The sequence below is a fragment of the Elephas maximus genome, chromosome 1 (assembly GCF_024166365.1).
Source record: "Elephas maximus indicus isolate mEleMax1 chromosome 1, mEleMax1 primary haplotype, whole genome shotgun sequence".
Classification (NCBI taxonomy): domain Eukaryota; kingdom Metazoa; phylum Chordata; class Mammalia; order Proboscidea; family Elephantidae; genus Elephas; species Elephas maximus.
The window spans coordinates 63,657,812-63,675,458 of NC_064819.1; the positions used below are offsets into that span (position 1 = coordinate 63,657,812).

Sequence of the window (17,647 nt, forward strand, 5' to 3'; positions counted from 1 at the left end):
TGTCCTATAGGGTCATTATGAGTCAGAATTGACTCGACAGCAACAGGTTTTGGGTTTTGTCTTAGCCTCCCAAATGTCCAAATGCCCGATCCTGGCTATCTGCTCAGATTTGAGTGGGGCATTTTAAACCAAAGCTCTTGCAAGCTTGTCACCTGGTGGGTTTCTCTGTGGAAGGACCATGCAGCAGGCCTCCTTTTTCAGAAGAGGATCCCGAAATATCAGCTCTACCTGTAGATGTTTTCCCAGGCTGTTTAGTTTCTCTGGTTTGGGTGGTCTAAGCCCAGCTCCTGGCTTTCTGGGAGCCTCACTGTCCATTGCGAAGACTTGCCTTAATCCCTGTCTTGCTTGGTGCTTCACCCCTGCCGTCAACCTCAAAGCTCCTGCAGGATGGCCTGGTTGCAGTGGGTGGGCGTGCAGGCAGGATGAAGGACCCACTCGCTCTTCAGTTTTAAACCTGTACTCAGTTTTCACCCTTTGCCAAACTTCTGCCTCTGTGATTCCTGATGCCTCCAATTGCTGAGATTTTTTTAGGATTCTTTAGGGAGAATTGGCTTTGTTCTTAAAGGAGCCCTGGTGACACAGTGGTTAAAGCTCTCAGCTGCTAAACGAAAGGTTGTCAGTTCAAACCCAGCAGCCACTCTGCAAGAGAAAAGATGTGGCAGTCTGCTTCCAGAAAGATTGTAGCCTTGGAAACCCCATGGGGCAGTTCTCCCCTGTCCTATAGGGCCACTATGAGTTGGAATTGACTCCATGGCAACAGATTAATGGGCTTGTTCTTTGTTATCAACTCATCTACCCTTCCCCCAAACACTTAGCAGAATGGAGGAAAGTGTAATCTAGTAAGTCACCACTCTTGCATCTGCTTTCAGACTTCGTATATTATGGTTTAGGGGAGACATTGGTGGTTCAGTGGTAGAATTCTCACCTTCCACGTGGGAGACCCAGGAATTGTCCTGGCCAGTGCACCCCATGCACTGACACCACTCGTCTGTCAGTGAAGGCTTGGATTTTACTATAAAGCAGAACAGGTTTCAGAGCTTCCAGACTAAGGCAGACTGGAAAGAAAGGCCTGGCGATCTGCAGCTGAACATCAGCCAGTAAAAACCTTATGGATCACAGCGGTCCAGTCCACAAGCAATCATAGGGATGGCACAGGACGGAGCAGCATTTTGTTCTGTTATGCATGGGGTTGCCACAAGTTGGGGGCTGATTCAATAGCAGCTACAAACAGCAACATATTATAGTTTGGGATTACATGTCTCCCAGGAGCTCTGTAGAAGCAGGTCACGATGGCCACATGCCAAGCAACAATTGTCTGTGTCCAAGAAGTGACCCCTTCCAGCTTATGTGCCTTAGGGTCATAAGCAGGGTTTAGAGCCTTTTGCTTTCCTTTGGAGCCCTAGTGGTGCAGTGGTTAAGAGCTACAGCTGGTAATCAGAAGGTCAGCAGTTTGAATCCACCAGCTGCTCTGTGAAAACCCTGTGGGACAGTTCTACTCTGTCCTATGGGGTCACTTTGAGTCAGAATCGACAGCAACCGGGTTTTTTTTTTTTTTTTTTTTTTGCTGCTTTGATACAATGATACCTTCTTATTAAAATAAAATTTCTTTGAGGCTTCTGTCGCTGCCACTTTCTCCCCTTAGTAATCATCCCTGCTGATATCCTGTGAAGTCTTTGGCACTTGGATGTTTTTCCTTCCATCCCAGCCATCCGTGTCATGACTTCCCCTTCACACGGTATGTTACCTCTCACTGTGTTTTCTCAGACCTGTCAGCTCCACCGCAGCGACCCTTTCCCATAGCCACATCTCAGACCTTGTCATCACCTCCTGCTTCCCCATCCAGTGGTTTATTCCATTCCTACTATTGCCATTCCTTGAAAGTGGTTCTTCCATCACTGACAGCCTTTTTACTTCCTCCCAACTTGGCAGCCCTCACTGTTTGTTCCTTCCCTTCTTGTTGAAATTAAGGTCTATGGTCTATCTTTTTTTTTAGTAACTCCTGTCCTCTACCATTTTGTTCCACTCATCTAGCAAAACTCCAATCCTGGATGAATTACGATTCACTTTTTGAGCTTGCCTCACCTATCACTAATTGTTAACTGCTAGATTACCTGTCTGATGGGAAGAACTGTGTCTCAGTCATTGTTTTTAACTCTGACACACTACCTGACATACGTAGATAACTTAGTATTTTAATGTATGCCACACAGTACTTCACGGGAGTGATGAATAAATTGTAGAACGAATGAATTTGACAAAGCATGGTGAGATAACCAGAGAAGTTCAAGTGCTATGATGCATGAGTAAAGAAACCAAACCAGTTACCAACAAGTTGACTCCCAATTCAGGGAGACCCCGTAGAACTGGGCTCCATAGGGCTTTCAGTGGCTGATTTTTCAGAAGTAGCTCACCAGACTTTTCTGGATGGACCTGAATATCCAGCCTTCTGGTCAGCAGCTGAGTACGTTAACTGTTTGCACCATCCAGGGCTTCATGGTGTGTGAATAAAGTGTTAACACGAGTACACAGGCGTAGCGCCAACCTTTATCTCAGCAGGTCAGGGAAAGTAGTTTATTATCTGAATTCTTGTTATATGATCTCAAATTATGTAATTTTTTTTTTTTTTTTTACAGGCAACAAACAGGCACTTTCCACAAACTGTCACAGGGGCGTATCTGAGTGGTGTACGAGAAGCAAGCAAGATTGCAGCGTTTTAAATAGTTTGTCTGGACCCAGTTTTTTTCTGTCCCTGAATGGGGAAGTTTGAAACACATTATACCCCAGTTTAAGAAAAAAAAAAAAAAGAGCCCTCTGGAAAACAAAATTGAAATGTTTTAAGGTGATATGATAATGTAAACACAGTTCAGGCCGTTCTGAAAGCACTAGCCCCAAGAATCTTTACAAGCACTTCTATTTAATTGCATTTTCCACTTAACAGGTCCAACCAGTGCTAAAAGTCTTCTGGATTTCAGGAGAGTAAAGCAGAATATAACCTTAAATTAAGACCTTGGATGTGACTCTTCCGTGGTTGGAGGTTCTCTTGACATTTTGTTTGGCTACTCAGTTTTCACACATTGAGAAACCACGTCAAACAAGCAGGAATCATGAAGAAACCAGATAAAGCCATGTTTTTCTTCTGTGACAATTCATCAGTATCTTTACCAATGAGCCTTAAAATTTTTATATAGCTCCAATATTGAGCTTTTACTTAAAATTTAGACAATTTTTTTTTTGATACAGTAGAAACTGCTTCAGTACAAAAGGTAAAATGAAGCTTCTAGACTATTTTCTATTGTACATATTTATTCCCACTGGGTGTTTAAAAGGAATTTAAATTCAGGTATCTTATGATAAAAGTTTAGATTTGTATATTCATTGGCCAAACAGCAAAATTTTCAATCCCTTAAACAGATGACGTATTGTATCATCAACAATGGGGTAGACAGTGTGGTCTTCATACTAAAGACGGATATGGCTATTTTTCATAAAGCCAAATTTGGGGCGGGGGGGTGCCACACTTTAAATATCCTTATCTTTTGGCAGCCACTAGCAAAAAAGATCTTGTAAATTTAACAAAAGCCCCTCCCAGCTTCCCCTTTTTAAAACAACAGATTCAATTTGTAGGAATGTTTTTTGCAGTTATGTTTACAGTATTCCATAGGCAGGTCCATGGGAAAACTGCAGAAAAATGTGAAATATCCTGGTAAATGATACATTTTATAAGCCATATCTTAAAAGCCTGAGAACATGGCAAACATTTACTTGTTCCTTTTATCACTCGTGACAAAACTGCTTAATATGTCATTTAAAATAAACATTAGTTTCAGGGTCTTTGGGATGGTTATTTTGCCAAGGAACTTCAGTTTACGGGTTAGAATTAAGTGCTTTTGTTAAAAAAGACATACCTTTGAGCAGTTCTTTCAGTTATATTGGTCTGCTGTATAAAGGGACTCAATTCTAAAACCACTTTTCAAAATATTAGGTATTTTTAAAATTTAAAGTCAGTTTATAAGTAGAAATAGTATTTTATGCAAAGAATGTGGTGAACTTTAGGTAAGAGTTTAGATGTCCCCTTCTCCCCCACCAATTATGATACAAACAAAAGCAAACAACTAGCCTTACAGTAATTTCAAAGTTAACACAGGAAAACATTGATATTTAGGTTATTGATGAGACTCATTGGTACTGACTGGGAAGTATTCTGCTTTAAAGTATTGTGTATTAAAATGTTTAAAAGAAATAGCATGTGTTAAGTGATAAATGCAAAATATCATGTTATGCTTGAAATGGTTCACAGTAAATTATTACTTTAGTCTCTGGGCACTTAAACCTGTACTGTGCTACAGGCAAACTAGGGAAAAACCTACTTAAAGTATGGTAAATGTGTATTTAAAAAAAAAAAAAAAAAAAAAAACCCAAAACCTCATTTCCTGTCTCAAGTGACATACTTTTGACACTTTGTTAAGGAACCTCGGTACTTTCCTTTTATTCTTGTTACTTTGAATATTGTTTTTCAGTGTTGCCTGAGGACTTTTTGTAACTGAGTAGTTGTGAACAAATTAATGTTTTAAATACAGAGCATGAATAACTGGTTGTGTAACACAGCTTAATAAAAACTAGACGTTTTTCAAATACATTTTGTATACTGTTGTAATGAACACACATTCTTATTAAATGAATGTATTATCACAAGAACTTTGATGCATACCAACTAAATCCTCTTCCCCCCTTCAAAGCCTAATTTCATGGGCCAAAAGCATTCCTGCTCGTCATAGTGAATGGTCATAAACAACAAGGGCAACCTCAAATGGATAGCTTTGTGAAATCACTTCAAGTTTCCCTAACAATTTCTTTGAAATATATTTAGTCAAAGTAAAAACAATCAGTTACCACTGACAAGCACTCCAAATCATACAGGCTGCTCTTAGGCCAAAGCCGTTTAAAAACTCATTCTGGAACTCTCACACACGAAAAAGGCCATATAAACCTGTAAGATGACCCCACCTGAAAAAATCAAAGACGAAAACATCATTGATTTATTATTTTTATTGACAAGGTTTATAGGAACAAATTAAATATTTAAAATCAAAGGCCAATTCTTAGGTCTCATTTACTTGCTTATTCCATTCATTTGTATTAACTATTTTTTTTATGCCTTTCCTTAATGTCTTTATTAAGAAACAAAAACCTGTGAAAAGTACCTGTTAACATTCAATATATAACATTTTTACATATTTCTGTTCTATGATCCAAAGCTATTTTTATCTTAAACACTCCACTGGTATATCAAAGGGCTAATTTATCATAAGGATGTTTTATTTTAAAATTCAGAGACAGATTAACAAACGAAGACAGTCAATATAAAAAATAATATTAGTCTAATTTAGGAGTGGTCCATATGTTGATCACCTAGAATCCTGATCGGCCAAAATTTAAAACCCAACAGTCCTGATTCCACAAATACAGCAAAATTTTTTAATGTGAAAATAAGTTTATTATCACTTTTGAGAAACATTTTGTCAGAGATATCCACTGGTGCCTACACATTATTTTCTTTTGGCAATATACCTGGTACTTTTATCATAATTATGAAGGTGGCCAGGGTTCCTGTAAATACCAGCATTTTATACAGGCAAAGCAGTTAATAAAAATCAGTTCATTTACTACAAGCCAAGTGTGCTTGTACTTAATCCCGCACTCTCCCGAAGTTTTTGAAGTTATTCTATGTTGATATTGGTCTGTCCTTAATATAAAATGTTTCTATAGACGTCTTTGCAGAGTTAGCACTAAAACTACCAGTTGATGACACTTTGAAGGCAAAGCAGGAGAACGATCTGTTCCTCCTGCGTTGCCTTCACTGAATTTCGACTTTCACTGCTGTCATACCCATCTGGCTGAACACTGACATTTCATAGTTAATAAAGATCCCTACCTATGTGAGTTTAAAAATTGATCTGCACAAAAGAAATAAAAAAACTTTATATACATGTTTTTAAAAATACAAAAATAATATCTGTCACTTGTCATGCTGACAATTGGACATATATGTACACATGCAGGAGAAAAGCTGTGTAGCTTTTATGTTTTTAATACAATGAGAACACACTTTAGACTGACAAGAGATGTATATTCAAAATATTTCATCCACTAAATACTGTAACACTCGCTGCATGTATAGATGCCGGTAGTAATAACAGCTTTATGTTCTACTTGATTAAAAGTATTATGTCTTAAGCAAGCTAATATTAAGCACACTAAAAACCACAACAGTTCAAGAACCTATGACCTTATATAAAGAAACCCAAATGTACAAAATACAACTATAAAAGCAAGGGAACAACTGCTGCCATGCAAGATTTTAAACTAAACACTGCATAGAAATGCAATTTAAAACGGCAATGTCAAATTTACGTAACACTCAAGATCAAAAGGTCAGTGATAAGGTCTACCAACGCAATGGTTAACAAAGATTTAGAAAAGGAAATACATTCTCTTTGCTGGTATAAATCAGATCTTCAAATCCATGGGGCCAAGTCATCTGTCTCTAACTTCTATCTCAAGAAATTAGCTATAATGAAAGAGAAACATTATTTTCTCATATCGGACATACAATATTAAAAAAACATAAATCAGAAAACTTACTCCAGTTTTTTAACTTGCACTTTACTATTTAGAAGTCTTCGTGGTGCAACAGTGAAGCACTCAGCTGTGAACCAAAAGGCTGTCAGTTTGCCCACCCAGTGGCTCTGTGGGAGACAGACCTGGCAATTTGCTCCTGTGAAGATCACAGTCTAGAAATCCTATTGGGCAGTTCTACTCTGTCACATGGGGTCGTTATGGGTTGAAATCAACTCCTGGCACCTAACAACAGTTTACTACTGTGACCTGTGGGAAATCAGCTGGAATATAAAACTAGCTACTGTTCTTCCTCCACCTTGGACTGGAGGACAGGAGCTTGTTCTAAACCGGGTTTGTGAGCTCCTTTGCAATGCCAGGCTACACATGATACTGGATTCAGATCTTAATCTGAGTTCAGATTTTGTCAGTAACTGTTCAGACTTTATTTTTTAAGCTCTAAGACAGGAATGAAAAAAAAGATCAATCCCTACCTACTTTAAAGGAATTTGAGGATCAAATGTGATAGTGACAGGAATACTTTGAAAAATATGCAGTGTTTAATAGGGTTGCAATGAGTCGGAAACCACGCAATGATGGGTTTGGTTTTTTGTTTTTTAATATACATGATTTTTTTTTTTGTCTTTTATGTCCAAATGATCAAACTTGGAAAAGATGGAAATATTTACCTCTTTAACAGTTGTCTTTATGAACTCCTTTCTTTCAGTTAAATCATAAGCAGGATAATTTTCATACACCTATAGTGAAAGGGGGAAAAAAAAAAACAATGTTAAAAGTAGATTTTAAAAAACCCAATAGTATTCTCTATCTTTGGATAGAAAAAAGTTCACACTAAAAATCAGCTGCCTATATGCCTGATTACACTCTGGTGCACCATATAGAAGTGGACTACAAACAAGTAGTTTTAGTAATACTGTGCACAGAGCAGAACACAAACATTCCAGTGCTTTATACACAGGTAGTTTTGGCTGAACTCACTGTAAATATGGGCAAGGAAAAATATTCAGATAGGTCTTAGTTGTGGGGGTTAAGTTCTTTATATTAGCAAGTTATCTGACAGGTATTTTTTAGGAATATCCTCTTCTTTGTTACATTCAACACTCTGCTTATGGTTCTTCAACTTGAACTCCAATAACTTCAGCCTCCACTCACTGCACAATCCCCTCCCCAAAGCTACATCACTAAGATCCAGGTGGTCTCCGGTCCTTCACTTTTAAAATCTTACTCTCTAAATACCTCTCTTTTGTCAACTTTCTAAGTCCCATTCTATCTGCTGCTTGACTCCACAAAGGCTTCCAGTTGTAGCCCTCCCATGAATGTGCCCACAGTCTATTAGAAAGCACCCTGCTGGCTCGTTCCTACCCTATCATTCAGGGTCAGCAAACTTTTTATGTAAATGGCCAATTAGTAAATATTTTCAACATTGTGGGCCACTCTTTTTCTGTCATAATTATTCAACTCTGCCATTGTAGTGGGAAAGCCACCATACCCATTGCTGTAGAGTCGATTCCGTCTCATAGAAACCCTGTAGGACAGAGCACAACTGCCCCATACGGTTTCCACGGCTGTAAATCTTATGGAAGCAGACTGCCACATCTTTCTCCTACAGAGCAGCTGGTGGGTTTGAATCACTGGCCTTTCGGTTAGCAGACAAGCTCTTAACCACTGTGCCACCAGGGCTCCAAAGCCACCATTAAAAAAAAAAAAAAAAAGCCCCTTGTCGTTGAGTTGATTCCAACTCATGTAAGCCCACTGCAGTCAAGTCGATTCCGGCTCATAGCAATCCTACAGGACAGAGTAGAACTGCCCCCACAGTTTCCAAGGAGTGCCTGGTGGATTCAAACAGCTGATCTTTTGGTTAGCAGCCATAGCTCCTGACCACTACAACACCAATGCTTCCCCAACTCACATCACATCACATAGACGTACTTAAATGAGTGGGTGTGGCTATTACAATAAAACTCTAAAAACAAGTGGTGGGATGGATTTGGCCCTCAGGCAGTAATTTGCCAGCCCCTACAATCATTTCAATTACTCTAATTTTTTGCCTCCTGTTCTTTCCTTGCAAAACTCCAACCCTGAATAGCTCTAACTAGCAACTTTTCTGTGGTTAAGCTATCAATTCTGTGGTTACGAATATCAATTGCTGTTGGAAAATATAACCACTTTGGAAAGTTTGGTCCTATTTTAAGTTCAAAAGGTTGGAGTTTCAGATCACCCAGAGGTGCCTCGAAAGAAAAGGTCTAGAGATCTACTTCCCCAAGAATCAGCATTTGGAAACCTTATGGAGCACGTTCTACTCTGAAACACATGGGGTCACCAGGAGTCAGTCAACTCAATGGTGGCTGTTAGAGAAAAAAAACACTTCCCCGGGCCACCTTATCTACACTCCTAGTTTCAACTTTCAGCAATACCTTAGTCTTGGTTTCTCTCCTGAACTGATGAATTACAACATTCACAAATTGTCTCTCTTTGATGTTCTAAGCACTCCAACTCAAGATGTGTAGAATGAAACTCACTTTTTCCTCAGAAAGTATTCCTTCTCTTCTATTCTCTATTATGACTGATGCTACTCATGCCATTACACCTATAAGGAAACTACCTTTGATCAGGTTCTCTTGATTTCTAGCTTGGATTATGTCAACCCTATTAAGTTATGGCACCAATTATGGTATAAGCTATGTCTCCTGACTCTCACCCTTCTATAATCCTTTTTTTTTTTTTTTTAATTTTTATTGTGCTTTAAGTGAAACTTTACAAATCAAGTCAGGCTCTCATAGAAAAATTTATACACACCTTGCTATATACTCCTAATTGCTCTCCCCTTAATGACACAGCACACTCCTTCCCTCTGCTCTCTCTTTTCGTGTCCATTCCGCCAGCTTCTGACCCCCTCTACCCTCTCATCCCCCCTCCAGATAGGAGATGGCAACATAGTCTCGTGTCTACTTGATCCAAGAAGCTCATTCTTCACCAGCATCTTTTTTCTATCCCAGGTCCAGTCCAATCCCTGTCTGAAGAGTTGGCTTTGGGAATGGTTCCTGTCCTGAGCTAACAGAAGGTCTGGAGCCATAACCACCGGGGTCCTTCTGGTCTCAATCAGACCATTAAGTCTGGTCTTTTTACGAGAATTTGGGGTCTGCATCCCACTGCTCTCCTGCGCCCTCAGGGGTTCTCTTTTGTGTTCCCTGTCAGGGCAGTCATCGGTTGTAGCCAGGTACCACCTAGCTCTTCTGGTCTCAGGCCGATGCAGTCTCTGATTTATGTGGCCCTTTCTGTCTCCTGGGCTCATAATTACCTTGTGTCTTTGGTCTTCTTCATTCTCCTTTGCTCCAGGTGGGTTGAGACCAATTGATGCATCTTAGATGGCCGCCTTACTAGCATTTAAGACCCCAGACGCCACTCTCCAAGGTGGGATACAAAATGTTTTCATAATAGATTTTATTATGCCAATTGACTTAGATGTTCCCTGAAACCACGGTCCCCAAACCCCCGCCTCTGCTACACTGGCCTTCGAAGCATTCAGTTTATTCAGGAAACTTCTTTCGTTTTGTCTAATCCATCCATCCCTCTTGATGTTTCTATTGTAACTTTAAAAAAATACAAATTTGATTGTTACGCTGCTGCCAAATCTCTCTCAATAACCTACCCAGCCTCTTCCTTACAATTAGTTTCAGGAAGAAAACCAAAGTCCATAACAAGGCACATGTAAGACCTGCAAAACTCTTTTTAGCGGTATCTCTTAACTTCTGTGAAGACTTTAGCCATATCAAACTTATTAGTGTTCCTCACAGTCAGTATTTCTGAGAATGTGTCAGTGTACTAAACTGTATGAGTATATGCAACAGCTGATGCTCTAAGAACTCAGTGTAAGATCTCTTCCAAGTCGATTCCCCAGATTTCTCCAACCCTTACTCGCAGTCACAAATAGGTCCTTTTTGTTCTGTGGTGCTGTGGCACCTTCTGTACTCTTCTAACTCAGCCCTCACATACTGTATTCTAATCACTGAAATACCTTCAATATTCGAGTCTCTATCCTACTAGACTGTGAACCCCTAAAGTCATGTCATGGTTTCCTCTGGCTCTACCTCTAGTATCTAGCCCAGTGTCTGATATGTAGTAGGGGCTCAATGAATGCTGAATGAATGAGGAGACAGCAACTGGTGTTCTTAAAAAGTATAGAGCATTTCACCTTGGTACCATGTTTCAAGGTTTTAATTTAATTTTACCGTAAGTACCCTGAATCTGAATCTTCCAATTTTGATCTAGGATATGGAATCCCTACGGAATCATATTCAAGAATAAAACATTTTATTTCCTGAGAAGTATTAGTACTTCACAGAAGTCTGAGTTAAGAACCTCTCTAGAATATCTTATTTACCACACTAACACCAAGAATAGTGGTCCGTGAGACGCAGCTGTTTAACACAATACAGGATGCAGCAATAAAAACAGGAAAAGAAAGTTTTCTTTCCAGTTTGGAACGTATCATTTTAATTTTTAAAATTGTATTCATTCTAATGTTATTTATGAAAAAACTACCACTAGAGCAGACACTGTTTTTTTAATGTGGCACCCCAATACCTGTAAGAGTGCCTGGCATGGAGGAGGAGTTCAATTGTTCAATCAGTGAGTGCACACAGGATCTAGCTTGGAATGAAGAGATGAGTGAAGAAATGTTTTAAATAAAAGCAAAATGTTCTAAGCATTTATTCAATTACCTCTTTGCAAATCTGCTTCATTGTGACTTCCTCCAAGTTAGCATTTGCCAATAATTTCTTTACTGTTTCCTTTAACTCTTCATCTGTGGGAGGTTTCTTCAATTTTTTAATTAAAGGTTCATCATCTGAACTATCCTCAGATTCACTTTCTAAAAGTAAGATATTTTATTATATGTAGATAAAAATTTTTGTTAGGTAGTAAAATAAGTAAATATTCAAAACGGATTGGTAAGAATTCTATAAGCTTTCCCTTAAGAGACTGAATTACTGGGCTGAGGGCTGAGGGGACCATGGTCTCAGGAAGATCTAGCTCAATTGGCATAACGTGGTTTATAAAAAAATGTTCTACATTGTACTTTTGTGAGTAGCGTCTGGGGTCCTAAAAGCTTGTGAGTGGTCATCAAAGATACTCCACTGGTCTCACCCCATCAGGAGCAAGGGAGAATGAAGAAAAACCAAAGGCACAAGGGAAAGATCAGTCCAAAGGACTCATGGACTACAACTACCAAAGCCTCCACCAGACTGAGTTCAGCACAACTAGACGGTGCCCAGCTACCACCACCACTGACAGGGATCACAATAGAGGGTCCCAGACAGAGCTGGAGAAAAATGTAGAACAAAATTCTAACTCACAAAAAAAGACCACTTACTGGCCTGACAGAGACTAGAGAAACCCCAAGAGTATGGCCCCCGGACACCCTTTTTGCTCAGCAATGAAGTCACTACTGAAGTTCACCCTTCAGCAAAAGATTAGACAGGCCCATAAGACAAAACAAGACTAATGGGGCACGCCAGCCTAGGGGCAAGGACTAGAAGTCAAGAGGGGACAGGGAAGCTGGTAATGGGGAACCCAAGGTTGAGAAGGGAAATCGCTGACATGTTGTGGGATTGGTAACCAATGTCACAGGACAATGTGTGTACCAACCATTCAGTGAGAAGCTGCTCTGTTCTGTAAACCTATATCTGAAGTACAATAATAAAATTCTATAAGCTTTCAACTGACTCTCAAAGATCATAAATCACTGTGTAGGTTATCTATAAAACATGCATTAATTTTTATAATTTTGAAAAATTATAAACTGGTATACTATTTCCCCCCATTGCAGCTTACCTATTTTCCACCCACACTAATATGATGCTATAACATACATAACTTATCTCTAAAATTGTTGATAATGTGTCATTTCTAACATACCTTTTTTGGAACTGTTTTGATTCTTCTTGGTGGTGCTGCTGTCTGCCTTCTTAACATTAGCACTTTTTACAGATTTTTTACTTTTAGAAGTGGCTTTTGGTTTAGGTTTTTCTCTTTTAGATGTCTTTTTTGGTGGCTGCTGGAAAAGAAAGCAAAGTACATATATGGATGAGATTCATTCTCATCACTCCCCTATACTCCTCAAAATATTTGCATAAATATCACTGATTAAAAGTTATTACCAAGTATCAATTTTTCAGAGACAACAAACTCAACAAACTTTATTTTCTCCCAATACAAGATGAGGCATAAGAAGTTAAGAATCAATCACTAAGAGTACTAGATGCCCACATTTTTTCTGCACTATGGATAGAAAACTTAACATGCATTACCTTACTTAATTTTGGAAAAACTCCTAAAACATAGGTACTATTATTATCCTCTCTTACTTACTGTCTCTCTCAACTAAAATGTAAGCTCCATGAGAACAGGACTTTTTTTTTTCCTTGTGCTCACTGATGTTATCCTCTGCCATTAAAGTAATGCCTAATACAAAGTATTTGTTCAATAAGTATTTATCAATAAATGAGGACATGGAAGCTGAGATAGGTTAACTTCTCCACAGTTACAGGACTGATAGAGGCAAGGTTAAATACAGGCCTGCCTGGCTCCTCCACCTGCATTTTTAAATACTAACCTAGACCTGATTAAAACAAAAGTAAAACACATGCATATGGATAGGTTAAAATGACAAAAGTAGTTTCCAGTTATTTTACCTCAAGCAGAGCCTATGAAATTAGGAAATATTAATTCTTCAATTAATAAACACTCTCAAAGATAAACTATCTAATATAAACATCACGAGACAACTTAAATTCTCACATTTACACAAGTAAACTACTGTAAATCACTTTTGACAAAATGTTTCAAGTGTTTCACACTGGTGGCTTCTGTGTATTATAATCACAACTCAACCTTGTTATGTTTTTAGGACAGAGACACTCATCGCACTGCTACTAAATACAGTTTACTCATTTTAGTGTTTGGCACCAAGTCCCCCGCCTCCGCCCCGGCCAAAAAACAAAAAAAAAAACCCAACCCATTGCCGTTGAGTCAATTCCAACTCACAGTGACCCTACAGGACACAGTAGAACTGCCCCATAGTTTCCAAGGAGCACCTGGTGGATTCAAACTGCCGACCTTTGGGTTAGCAGATGCAGCTCTTAACCACTATGCCACCAGGGTTTCCAGTGTTTGGCACAGGGTCAAATTAACCAGTAAGCAAGGTATGCATGGGCTTAGCTATGTCTACTTACTAATCTATAATGCACAATTTCAAGAACAGGTGAAATTGTCCACTACAGATTAGTAAATAAGCACAAGTAAGCCCATGTGTACCTTGCTTACTAGGTAATCGTCCCTAGTTTTATCTTCTTTCTTGCTGCACCACCATCACTGTACATCTCTATATAAGCCCATCAACACCCCGCATTATCCCAAAGAACATACTGCCACTAGAAAATGAATTTAAGAGATGTCAAGGGCTGACATGCTTCTAAAAGTGAAGTCCGTGACCTTTACTAAGGATTTTTGCTATCTGCGGGTCATTTTTACTTATTTCCTAATTCTCAGTATTCTAGTTAGTGGGGGTTGGACAGGCATGTTTCATCAGGTTTCTACGACCCACTTAAGTTTTAGGTATCCACCTAGATCCTAAGAATTATACTAGGCTCTGAAAGTGAATACTAAAAATTTGTAAGTTCTGTTGATGCACTTAATACACAGAATAAAATAATCACTACTGTCACTTTCCTGAGTACCTAGGTAGCACAAATTGTTAAGCAACTCCACCACTAATGGCAAGGCTGGAGGTCTGAATCTACCCAGAGGCACCTTGGAAGAAAAGAGTGGCAATCTACTGAAAGATTACAGCCACTGAAAACCCTACAGACAGCAGTTCTACTCTGAAGCACATGGCTCCCTTGAGTTGGAATCGCCTTGATGGCAGCTGGTTTTATTACTGCTCCAGTCAAAGGTTAAGTAAAAGCTGAGCCTACAGGTCATTCAGCTATTTTCTAAGAAACTAGGCTATTATTGGAAGAGTTGAGGAGGGAGAGCAAGAGATAATAATGATGTTAGAAACTTTCCTGTCCTCTCCTGCCTTCTAGTCCTTGTTCCTGGGCTGTTGTGCCCCTTTAGTCTCATATTGTTTTATGGGCCTGTCTAATCTTTGGCTGAAGGGTGAACCTCAGGAATGACTTTACTACAGGGCTAAAAGGGTGTCCCAGGGCCATACTCTTGGGGTTTCTCTAGTCTCTGTCAGGCCAGTAAGTGGTCTTTTTTTGTGAGTTAGAATTTTGTTCTACATTTTTCTCCAGCTCTGTCTGGGACCCTCTATTGTGATCCCTGTCAGAGCCGTCAGTGGTGGTAGCTGGGCACCATCTAGTTGTGCTGAACTCAGTCTGGTGGAGGCTTTGGTAGTTGTAGTCCATGAGTCCTTTGGACTGATCTTTCCCTTGTGCCTTTGGTTTTCTTCATTCTCCCTTGCTTCCGGCGGGGTGAGACCGACCAGTGGAGTATCTTAGATGGCCACACATAAGCTTTTAAGACCCCAGGCGCTACTCATCAAAGTAGAATGTAGAACATTTTCTTTATAAATTATGTTATGCCAGTTGAGCTAGATGTTCCCCAAGACCTACATAAAAGTACTTTTAATGGTGCCTGGCACATAGGAAACAATAAATATTAGCTATTATTACTATTAATGGTTCCCTTAGTAAAGTGAAAATTTATTATGTAAATATAATTTCCTACAATAACTCGAAGTTTTCTTTAAAAGGAAATGGAAATTAATTACACCTGTGGTAATTAACCATGATATATCATTGTTATGTCAATATGTTCTGGTTGATCCGACTGGACCCAAGGACATCCAAATCCTTGCAATAACAAGTCATGTTATTTGTATTGGATTTCACTTATCTTTATTCACCAGTTGCAAATTATTCTATGACAAATACAGGGTGAGAATTCAGTAGTTTCTTTTTTAGGCTGTGTGTTTGCATGGGTAAAGAGGGAAAGTGAAATACTAAGTTAACTGTGAAACTCACACCTGGGACGTCACCCTGGACAGAAGCCAGGTAACTGATGCACAGCTTGGGCTCTAGTCCTGCTGGTGTTAGTTGCTGCAGCTGAACTGAAGCTGTGTCATCAGGCATGGGACGAAGAGGTAACTGGAAAATGGGGGCATCTCCAAGTACAGCCCTAAGTACTAGACAGAATGGACAGTTTTTGGCAGTTTAGACAAACATGGCTATCTTGAAGGTAAGGGAAAAGAGGCACTGGGACAGCCAAAGCGGAAGTTGAGTCACGCCCACTTTAATTTTACAGGAGTTTCAAATCTTTACTTTCACACTTTGGAATTCCGTTCTCCTCCTCTACCTGGGAAAATCCCACTTATAATATAGATCCAGCTTAATGATCGCTTCTTCCAAATCTTTCACAATACCATCAATTTCATAAATCCGTACCGCCCCAGTGCTTGATTTATAATTCATTTATTCCTACTTTATTTATGGTATTGTGAGACAGTGAATAAAGAACACAGGCTCTAGATTCAAACTTTCTGGTTCAAATCTCACTCCGACACTGACCAGTTTTGTATCCTCAAGCAAACCATTTGCCCTGACTAATTTTGCAGGCTCAGACAGATCACCTGGCCCTTCTCTACCTGTTCCCATCTGTAAAATGGAGGCAATAATACCTAACCTTCCTGACTTTTAACATTTTTCCATCTCTGACACTGGAGTATACTTTATAACTTATGTAAAATAATGCCTTATAGGCATCTTAGATTTGATGAGCCATGGTTATTATCTATATTAGAGCTGCTGTGAGGATCAAATTAATAAATACACAGGAAGCAGCAAAGAACACTTAATACATGCACATTTATTATTGTTGGGTGCCATTTAGGTGATGCCAACTCACAGTGACCTCACAGGGTTTTCTTAGCTGTGATCTTTATGGAAGCAGACCACCAGCTCTTTCTCTCACAGAGCCACTGGGTGGGTTTAAACTGCCAACCTTTCAGTTAACATGCCAGCTCTTAACCAGATGAGCACTTAACCAGACGAGCACTTAACCAGACGAGCACTTAACCAGACGAGCACTTAACCAGACGAGCATTTAACCACTCCACCACCAACGCTCCTTGTACGTTTATTAAATTTATGTGTCTGTTTTCCCACTATATTGCAAGCTTCTTATGGGCAGATCTGACACTCTCTCTGAGAACACACACCTCACCATCTGTTTAGCTCTATCCTCCCAGCAACTAGAACAGCGTTTGGCATACAGTAGCCACTTAACAAATATTTGTCATGTTCATCTCTGTATCTTTTGCAGGACCTAGTCCATCTGTACTATGAACCCAGAGTACAGATGGACTAGGTTAAAAATCTAATTAAAAGGCTACACGGGAAATAAAAAAAGCATTTGTATAGTACTGCTTTCACAAACACTATCTCACACAAACTAAAAAACAAAGAAAAAAAAAAAAACAAATCCAAAGGCAAAGCAAACTATTTATCTTATTATAAATGAGAAAACTGGATCTGAGTAGTTAAATGAACCAACACCTTATAGCTAGTGAGATGCAAGACATTTTAATTGAGTCCAGTGTGCCTTCTATTACACAAGCTGTTTATATAGAAATGACTAATGTACTTATATGTTCCTTTAAGCCAGTGTTGAAACTACTGAAGTAAATTATAGTAATTCGCAGGATACCTATTTATCATATTCTTAAATTTAATTATTTTTCCATTACACACAAATGTTACTAACCACAACAAAGAACCAAAAACGCTGGCAGAAAGTACAGAAAGGCAACAAAAGACAACCAATCCATTTTAAGGCTGCCTCTGGCCCCTACCCTCCAAACTTTATATTGGCTCCAGGAGCCTTTTAAGGATGTCTTTTTAAGCTAAGACAGGTCCTGGCGTAATCCCAACTTTGTATAAACTGTTTTCTCCAAATCTCCTTCTTTCTTTGCCATGGTAACCCCTCTTATTCATCCTTCGAGGCTTGGATC

The 17,647-nt window shown here is 39.2% G+C and overlaps 2 protein-coding genes across 3 annotated transcripts in view; one reads left to right on the forward strand and one right to left on the reverse strand.

The window, feature by feature from the left end:
• KDM1B (lysine demethylase 1B) overlaps positions 1-4,636 on the forward strand; it is a 58,610-nt gene extending 53,974 nt beyond the window's left edge. The window contains exon 22 of the mRNA XM_049884674.1: positions 2,634-4,636. Coding sequence (XP_049740631.1) covers positions 2,634-2,717 — 84 coding nt within the window. The 3' untranslated portion in view covers positions 2,718-4,636. The remainder of the gene's footprint in view (positions 1-2,633) is intronic.
• A 395-nt stretch (positions 4,637-5,031) lies between these two features.
• Positions 5,032-17,647, reverse strand: part of DEK (DEK proto-oncogene) — a 32,869-nt gene continuing 20,253 nt past the window's right edge. Inside the window, exons 8-11 of one of the 2 annotated variants that reach the window (XM_049884695.1) lie at positions 12,553-12,688; positions 11,358-11,506; positions 7,305-7,373; positions 5,032-6,568 (exon numbers count right to left, since the gene is read on the reverse strand). In XM_049884695.1, the coding sequence (XP_049740652.1) occupies positions 6,557-6,568; positions 7,305-7,373; positions 11,358-11,506; positions 12,553-12,688 (366 nt within the window). In that variant the 3' untranslated portion in view covers positions 5,032-6,556. Of the gene's footprint in view, positions 6,569-7,304; positions 7,374-11,357; positions 11,507-12,552; positions 12,692-17,647 lie in introns of both variants that reach the window. The other variant, XM_049884688.1, reaches the window with a different exon arrangement.